This window comes from Oncorhynchus mykiss, chromosome 10, assembly GCF_057628025.1.
Source record: "Oncorhynchus mykiss isolate SJ-2025 chromosome 10, ASM5762802v1, whole genome shotgun sequence".
NCBI classification, from domain to species: Eukaryota; Metazoa; Chordata; class Actinopteri; order Salmoniformes; family Salmonidae; genus Oncorhynchus; species Oncorhynchus mykiss.
This window is the reverse complement of record NC_143031.1, coordinates 86,038,412-86,048,411: the sequence shown is the minus strand read 5'-3', so window position 1 is coordinate 86,048,411 and position 10,000 is coordinate 86,038,412. Positions and strand designations below refer to the sequence as shown.

Genomic DNA, 10,000 nt, shown 5'->3' with positions numbered 1-10,000 from the left:
GATAACTAACTAGCTGACTGGTTAAGTAGGGTGATCTAACTACTGTAAGTTCTGTACTGATAACTAACTAGCTGACTGGTTAAGTAGGGTGATCTAACTACTGTAAGTGATCTAACTAATGTAAGTTCTGTACTGATAACTAACTAGCTGACTGGTTAAGTAGGGTGATCTAACTAATGTAAGTTCTGTAGTGATAACTAACTAGCTGACTGGTTAAGTAGGGTGATCTAACTACTGTAAGTTCTGTAATGATAACTAACTAGCTGACTGGTTAAGTAGGGTGATCTAACTAATGTAAGTTCTGTACTGATAACTAACTAGCTGACTGGTTAAGTAGGGTGATCTAACTACTGTAAGTTCTGTACTGATAACTAACTAGCTGACTGGTTAAGTAGGGTGATCTAACTACTGTAAGTGATCTAACTAATGTAAGTTCTGTACTGATAACTAACTAGCAGACTGGTTAGAAAGCCAACGAGAAGAGCAGGAAAAACACGAGATAAAATATGTTTTTTAAGAAAGATGTAACAAAACTTACAGCTTTTGTCTCCGTCTTGACATTGAATAAATTGAATCTTTGTAGTCGTGCTTTCATCCCATCCGCCGTCAAACCTTTAACTAGTTACTGTAGCTCAATCTCCCGGTAAACAACTATCTACCCACTAGTTACGTTACAGGGAGACGGTGTTTTTCTCCCTCGGTTGGTTCTGAACGGAACAAAGTGGACGTGATTCCTCCGGTCGAAGCTTCCCTCCCGGTAATGAACCGCTGTTTCTGACCCGCCGGTTTCCCCTCCGTCCTTCTCAAGCTGTCAAATACGACACTAACGTCTGGACACCGGGGCACGACACTTTGTCTGTGATAAGAGCGGTCAAAAACACACACACAAAAATAAAAGACTTATTTCAAGATATGAACGAGTTCAGATTGTAAGAAAAGTTTTTTTTGATTAACTTTTGTCCATGTTCTTTATGAGGGGAAGCAGAATGATCAACATCCGGAAGGAAACGAGAACTAGAAGATACTAAATCCCATGGATGGGACGTACTGTTGATCCAAACGAGTAGCTACATTTCTATTTATTTAATGTATTTATTTATGTATTATTTATTTAGTTATTCCACCGGGTATAGTTGAGAACAAGTTCTAATTTACAACTGCGACCTGGTCAAGATAAAGCAAAACAGTGAGACACACACAACAACACAGAGTTACACATAAACAAACATACAGTCAATAACACAGTAGAAAAATAAGTCTATATACGATGTGAGCAAATGAGGTGAGATAAGGGAGGTAAAGGCAAAACCAAAGGCCATTGTGGCAAAGTAAATACAATATAGCAAGTAAAACACTGGAATGGTGGATTTGCAATGGAAGAATGTGCAAAGTAGAGATAAAACATAATGGGGTGCAACATGCCACCTTCTCCGAAGACGGGTTTGATGAGTAACTGACTGACTGTTTTTCTGTAAATCACTGACTTATACATTTGGGTTATTCACACACACACCAGTAAAAAAAAACACAGAGATTGAAACTGTGGAATTAGACTCGGCTACTAAAGTAGTTCGGAAATAGGCTACTTTCAAAATCAAGATGGAACTGAGAGTCGGACCTCTGAAGAAGAGGAAGTTACAAAAAAAAATCATAAATTTAACTTTTAATCAAACACGAATCGCGTTGAAAAGTGACTTAACTTTATTTTTTTTCAAAGTGTTCAACGACGTCACCTGGTGGCACAAAATGTAATTGAATCTCTGCGCTCTGAATTCAAAAGGAGGGCTTTATTGGCATGAGGGGGGGAAAAAAAACTATCGTTTTCACTTGCTTTGGCAATCACAAATTAACCATTAAAAAAGAATGCTCTCTCTGCCATCCCTCTCTCTCATTCTATAATCTATTTGCAGTGACAAACAGAAGATTTATGACAACATTGAACACTGAACCAAAATATTGTATTGTATTGAATATCTACTAATGAATGAGAAGGATTGCTGTTTTGAATTTGGTCGAGTTTGTGTGAAACAGGTGGAAAAACTATTGTTATCCGTCAATAAGGAAAATACACTAGATATAGACAACCTAGATGGGTGAACTATAGAGAATGGTAGCAGACTGTATTACCACTAGATATAGACAACCTAGATGGGTAAACTATAGAGAATGGTAGCAGACTGTATTACCACTAGATATAGACAACCTAGATGTGTAAACTATAGAGAATAGTAGCAGACTGTATTACCACTAGATATAGAAAACCTAGATGGGTGAACTATTGAGAATGATAGCAGACTGTATTACCACTAGATATAGACAACCTAGATGGGTAAACTATAGAGAATGGTAGCAGACTGTATTACCACTAGATATAGACAACCTAGATGGGTTAACCTATAGAGAATGGTAGCAGACTGTATTACCACTAGATATAGACAACCTAGATGGGCAAACTATAGAGAATGGTAGCAGACGGTATTACCACTAGACATAGACAACCTAGATGGGTAAAACTATTGAGAATGCTAGCAGACTGTATTACCACTAGATATAGACAACCTAGATGTGTAAACCTATAGAGAATGGTAGCAGACAGTATTACCACTAGATATAGACAACCTAGATGGGTAAACTATAGAGAATATTAGCAGACTGTATTACCACTAGATATAGACAACCTAGATGGGTAAACCTATAGAGAATGGTAGCAGACTGTATTACCACTAGATATAGACAACCTAGATGGGTAAACCTATAGAGAATGGTAGCAGACTGTATTACCACTAGATATAAACAACCTAGATGGGTAAACTATAGAGAATGGTAGCAGACAGTATTACCACTAGATATAGACAACCTAGATGGGTAAGCCTATAGAGAATGCTAGCAGACTGTATTACCACTAGATATAGACAACCTAGGTGGGTCAAACTATTGAGAATGCTAGCAGACGGTATTACCACTAGATATAGACAACCTAGATGGGTTAACTATAGAGAATGGTAGCAGACTGTATTACCACTAGATATAGACAACCTAGATGGGTAAACCTATAGAGAATGGTAGCAGACTGTATTACCACTAGATATAGACAACCTAGATGGGTAAACCTATAGAGAATGGTAGCAGACTGTATTACCACTAGATATAGACAACCTAGATGGGTGAACTATAGAGAATGGTAGTAGACTGTATTGCCACTAGATATAGACAACCTAGATGGGTAAACCTATAGAGAATAGTAGCAGACTGTATTGCAGCCTCTATTTCCCATGTCTTTAACTAGCGCCAGAAAGGACTGTGTCCCCACATGCGTTCTGGGAAACTCAAAGTCATTTTGCTACCTAAAAATAGCAAAACGCACTCTTTGCTGGCTCTGAAAGCCAAACAATCAGTTTGCTGCCTGCTCTCACTAAACTGATGGAGGGAATTGTGGTTTGACCAAATACAATGCTATTTTTTTTTTTTTTTAATTCAGAGAACAAGTTAACTCCTGACGTTCAGCATATAGAGAGAGACGTGTACTGTACTGGCTCAGATGACTGCTGATTGGTTAATAGAATCAGATAATAGGATGGTGGTTGGAGCTGTGGTGTTGGGATTTCAGCGCAGCCCTTTCCATGTTATTGATCATAAACTGTTATGGATTTGACATCACGTGGTCGGAGAGCTACTTCCGCCAATAGAACCCAGAGACTGTTGTTCAATGGAGGCTTCTCTAAACATCAGATATGTACAGCGAGCTGTCTCTCAGGGCATCTTCAATGTACAGCCAGCTGTCTCTCAGGGCATCTTCAATGTACAGCGAGCTGTCTCTCAGGGCATCTTCAATGTACAGCGAGCTGTCTCTCAGGGCATCTTCAATGTACAGCCAGCTGTCTCTCAGGGCATCTTCAATGTACAGCCAGCTGTCTCTCAGGGCATCTTCAATGTACAGCGAGCTGTCTCTCAGGGCATCTTCAATGGAAGCTTCTCTAACATCAGATATGTACAGTGTGGTAATCCTGGTTTGCCCTCAGAACAGTCTCAATTCGTCTGGACATGGACTCTACAAGGTGTTGAAAGGCATTCCACAGGGATGCTGACCCATGTTGACTCTACAAGGTGTTGAAAGCCTTCCACAGGGATGCTGGCCCATGTTGACTCTACAAGGTGTTGAAAGCCTTCCACAGGGATGCTGGTCCATGTTGACTCTACAAGGTGTCTAAAGCGTTCCACAGGGATGCTGGTCCATGTTGACTCTACAAGGTGTCCAAAGCCTTCCACAGGGATGCTGGTCCATGTTGACTCTACAAGGTGTCCAAAGCCTTCCACAGGGATGCTGGTCCATGTTGACTCTACAAGGTGTACAAAGCCTTCCACAGGGATGCTGGTCCATGTTGACTCTACAAGGTGTACAAAGCGTTCCACAGGGATGCTGGTCCATGTTGACTCTACAAGGTGCTGAAAGTGTTCCACAGAGATGCTGGTCCATGTTGACTCTACAAGGTGTTGAAAGCGTTCCACAGGGATGCTGGCCCATGTTGACTCTACAAGGTGTTGAAAGCGTTCCACAGGGATGCTGGTCCATGTTGACTCTACAAGGTGTTGAAAGCCTTCCACAGGGATGCTGGTCCATGTTGACTCTACAAGGTGCTGAAAGTGTTCCACAGAGATGCTGGTCCATGTTGACTCTACAAGGTGTTGAAAGCGTTCCACAGGGATGCTGGTCCATGTTGACTCTACAAGGTGTTGAAAGCGTTCCACAGGGATGCTGGTCCATGTTGACTCTACAAGGTGTTGAAAGCCTTCCACAGGGATGCTGGTCCATGTTGACTCTACAAGGTGTAGAAAGCGTTCCACAGGGATGCTGGTCCATGTTGACTCTACAAGGTGTCTAAAGCGTTCCACAGGGATGCTGGCCCATGTTGACTCTACAAGGTGTTGAAAGCCTTCCACAGGGATGCTGGTCCATGTTGACTCTACAAGGTGTCCAAAGCCTTCCACAGAGATGCTGGTCCATGTTGACTCTACAAGGTGTCCAAAGCGTTCCACAGGGATGCTGGTCCATGTTGACTCTACAAGGTGTCCAAAGCGTTCCACAGGGATGCTGGTCCATGGTGACTCTACAAGGTGTTGGAAGTGTTCCACAGGGATGCTGGTCCATGTTGACTCTACAAGGTGTTGAAAGCCTTCCACAGGGATGCTGGTCCATGTCGACTCCAACGCTTCCCACAAGTTGTGTCAAGTTGGCTGGATGTCCTTTGGGGTGGTGGACCATTCTTGATACTCAGGGGAAACTGTTGAGAGTGAAAAACCCAGCAGCGTTGCAGTTCTTGACACACTAAAACTGGTGCTCCTGGCACCTCCTACCTCCTACCGGTGCTCCTGGCACCTCCTACCTCCTACCGGTGCTCCTGGCACCTACGACTATACCCCCGTTCAAAGGCACTTAAATATTTTGTCTTGCCCATTTACCCTCTGAATGGTACACATACACAATCCATGTCTCAATTATCTCAAGGCTTAAACATCCTTCTTTAACCTGTCATCCTCCCCTTCATCTACATGTCTCCTCCCCTTCATCTACATGTCTCCTCCCCTTCATCTACATGTCTCCTCCCCTTCATCTACATGTCTCCTCCCCTTCATCTACACTGATAGAAGTGGATTTAACAGGTGACATCAATAAGGGATCATATCTTTCACCTGGATTCACCTGGTCAGTCTTATGTCATGGTGAGAGCAGGTGTTCCTAATGATTCACCTGGTCAGTCTGGGTCATGGAGAGAGCAGGTGTTCCTAATGATTCACCTGGTCAGTCTGGGTCATGGAGAGAGCAGGTGTTCCTAATGATTCACCTGGTCAGTCTGGGTCATGGATAGAGCAGGTGTTCCTAATGGTTTTGTCCACCCAGTGTATTCTCAGGTAGAGATACCTCAGGAAGCAGCCAGTCTGTGTCATGGAGAGAGCAGGTGTTCCTAATGGTTTGTCCACCCAGTGTATTCTCAGGTAGAGATACCTCAGGAAGCAGCCAGTCTGTGTCATGGGAGAGAGCAGGTGTTCCTAATGGTTTGTCCACCCAGTGTATTCTCAGGTAGAGATACCTCAGGAAGCAGCCAGTCTGTGTCATGGGAGAGAGCAGGTGTTCCTAATGGTTTGTCCACCCAGTGTATTCTCAGGTAGAGATACCTCAGGAAGCAGCCAGTCTGTGTCATGGGAGAGAGCAGGTGTTCCTAATGATTTGTCCACCCAGTGTATTCTCAGGTAGAGATACCTCAGGAAGCAGCCAGTCTGTGTCATGGGAGAGAGCAGGTGTTCCTAATGTTTTGTCCACCCAGTGTATTCTCAGGTAGAGATACCTCAGGAAGCAGCCAGTCTGTGTCATGGAGAGAGCAGGTGTTCCTAATGATTTTTACACTCAGCGTATAACTTATTTTAGTTGAAAATGAAATGTAATATCTGATGTTGTTCTTGTCTAGAACTGGTTTTTACTTGTTCATGTATTTCTACATTTTATGTGGTAGAGTAGCTGCTGCATGTTCAGTAGTTAATGTGGATCCTAATAAACTAAACTCTCTCTCGGTCTCTCCCTCTGTCTCCCTCTCCAGTTCTCTGTCTCCCTCTGTTGCCCTCTGTCTCCCTCTGTTGCCCTCTGTCTCCCTCTGTTGCTCTCTGTCTCCCTCTGTTGCTCTCTGTCTCCCTCTGTCGCTCTCTGTCTCCCTCTGTCGCTCACTGTCTCCCTCTGTCGCTCTCTGTCTCCCTCTGTCGTTCTCTGTCTCCCTCTGTCGTTCTCTGTCTCCCTCTGTCGTTCTCTGTCTCCCTCTGTCGTTCTCTGTCTCCCTCTGTCGTTCTCTGTCTCCCTCTGTCGTTCTCTGTCGTTCTCTGTCTCCCTCTGTCGTTCTCTGTCGTTCTCTGTCTCTCCCTCGGTCTCTCCTGCTCTCTGTCTCACACCCTCTAATTTGTCTCTCTTTCACACAACCATCATGCTAAGCCTTGTGTGTGTCAGAGCAACAGGTGGCTAGGCCACAGTGACATCACCACCAATGAATGAAGTTCACGGGTGGAGGGAGGAGAGACAGAGAGAGAGAGAGAGAGAGGGAGAGAGAGAGAGAGAGAGAGAGAGAGAGAGAGACAGAGAGAGACAGAGAGAGACAGAGAGAGATAGAGAGAGAGAGAGAGAGACAGAGAGAGACAGAGACAGAGAGAGAGACAGAAAGAGAGACAGAGTGAGAGACAGAGAGAGAGACAGAGAGAGAGAGAGAGAGAGACAGAGAGACAGAGAGACAGAGAGAGACAGAGAGACAGAGAGACAGAGAGAGACAGAGAGCGAGAGAGAGAGACAGAGAGACGAGAGTGCCGAGAATTGGTCAGCACACCCACACACACACAGACACCCTGCCACAGGAAGTGGTCTCCGTGGTAACCTGATCTACATCCTGTTTGATGAACGGAGGGAGAAGATGTTGATACAACCCGTTCTGTGAGAAGTTTTTGTGCTGAAGCGTCTAATGTCACACTGCCACATATCATAACAACTACTGAAGCAGTAGGTCACACACACACACACACACACACACACACACACACACACACACACACACACACACACACACTACACCACACACACACTACACTACACACACACACACACACACACACACACACACACACACACACACACACACACACACACACACACACACACACACACACACACACACACTACACTACACACACTACACTACACTACACCACACACACTACACTACACCACACACACTACACCACACACACACTACACTACACACACACTACACTACACTACACACACACACACACACACACACATACACACACACACACAGCGTACCTTGGTGCAGTCCTGGCATTGGAAGACGTAGCAGTAACAGAGATGTGTGTCTCGAACCAGACAACCAAAGCTACACGGCTCCCTGCTGTCGTGGAGTAGCTTGGTGACGTGGTGCGGCCGGCACTCAAACAACACCGTGTGTGTGAGGGGGTCCCACGGTCGCCTGTCCCTCTCCACCTCCTCCTCCGTCCACACACACCTCACCCACGAGGCGGACACACACAGACACACCGCCTGGTGTCGTCGTGAGGAAACGCTCTCTCCGTTTCCGGTGTGTGTGCCTCTACTTGCAGGACTTCCGGGCGGCCGACCCACTACGGGCTTGTCTCTCTCCCCAGGCCGAGGCCTCCCGATCTCAGCCACGACCCAGGGCAGCATGGCCATGGTGGTCAGGTGATGGACCGGGAGGCAGCCAACCAGAGTCAGTCTGTATTGAACCTCTTCCTCTTCTTCCTCTGTGTTTCTTCCGAGAGGGGTGAGGTGAAGGGGGGAGGGTGTAGGGGTGAGGGTTGTGTAGGACGATCTGTTAGGGGTGAGGTTAAGGCGGGAGGGGGTGAGGGCTGGGTGAGGATGGGTGTTGGGGGTGAGGAGGGAGGATGCCGAGGGGGAGGGGCTGAGGGCTGGGTGAGGAATGGTGTTGGGGGTGAGGGGGGTGGGTGACGAGGGGGAGGGGGTGAGGGCTGAGAAAGAGGTTATGTTATGGGGGAGAATAAGGGGGGAGGGGGCTAAAGGAGAAGGGAGGGGAGGGGCGGTGTTTGGGGTGAGGGGAAGGGGAGGGCTGCTGGGGCGTTGGTCACGGGGCTTGACGTCAAAGTAGAGACCCTCCATGGCTGTTTGTCTCCTTGGAAGTCCTCTGGTCTATATCTGCTGGGACAAACACAACATTACACAGAGTTACTGAAAACGGGGACAACCACAACATTACCCAGAGTTACTGAAAACTGGGACAACCACAACATTACACAGAGTAACTGAAAACTGGGACAACCACAACATTACCCAGAGTTACTGAAAACTGGGACAACCACAACATTACACAGAGTTACTGAAAACGGGGACAACCACAACATTGCACAGAGTTACTGAAAACTGGGACAACCACAACATTACACAGAGTTACTGAAGACGGGGACAACAAAAAGACTACACAGAGTTAATGAAGACTGGGACAACAAAAAGACTACACAGAGTTAACGAAGACTGGGACAACCATACCATTACACAGAGTTTCTGAAGACTGGGACAACAAAAAGACTACACAGAGTTAAAGAAGACTGGGACAACAAAAAGACTACACAGAGTTACTGAAGACTGGGACAACAAAAAGACTACACAGAGTTACTGAAGACGGGGACAACAAAAAGACTACACAGAGTTAACGAAGACTGGGACAACAGAAAGACTACACAGAGTTAACGAAGACTGGGACAACAAAAAGACTACACAGAGTTACTGAAGACGGGGACAACAAAAAGACTACACAGAGTTAACGAAGACTGGGACAACCATACCATTACACAGAGTTTCTGAAGACTGGGACAACAAAAAGACTACACAGAGTTAACGAAGACTGGGACAACAAAAAGACTACACAGAGTTAACGAAGACTGGGACAACCATACCATTACACAGAGTTACTGAAGACGGGGACAACAAAAAGACTACACAGAGTTAACGAAGACTGGGACAACCATACGATTACACAGAGTTAACGAAGACTGGGACAACCATACCATTACACAGAGTTTCTGAAGTGTGTCTGTACTGCAGCCTGTGTGTTATTCTGTGATCAGGAGGGACAGTAGTGTAGTAGGTCTTGAGGGGGTTAGGAGTGATAGCTAGTATCTATCTCTGGATTTCAACACCTGTCTGTTTCTATTTGGGTTTACAGTTGTCACAGCGACACGAGGCCTGACCTACAGGTAACTGCCAGAGTAAAGGAAACACTTGACTAAATGAGGGATACAAAGTAATATTGAAAACAGGTGCTTCCACATATTGAAAGCAGGTGTGGTTCCTGAGTTAATTAAGCAAATAACATCCCATCATGCTTAGGGGTCATGTATTAAAATTCTCCCAGTTGTCCATTATTTAGGCTATACCCTGGCTGGAAGAAGAGATCTCAGTGGCTTTGGAAAAAGGGCCCTC

At 45.4% G+C, this 10,000-nt stretch overlaps 1 protein-coding gene across 1 annotated transcript in view; it reads right to left on the bottom strand.

Moving 5' to 3' along the window:
• LOC149980667 (TBC1 domain family member 1-like) overlaps positions 1 to 10,000 on the bottom strand; it is a 129,982-nt gene that overhangs the window by 115,120 nt on the left and 4,862 nt on the right. The window contains 1 exon segment of the mRNA XM_090188256.1: positions 7,853 to 8,716. Within this exon segment, the coding sequence (XP_090044382.1) occupies positions 7,853 to 8,680 (828 nt within the window). The 5' untranslated portion in view covers positions 8,681 to 8,716.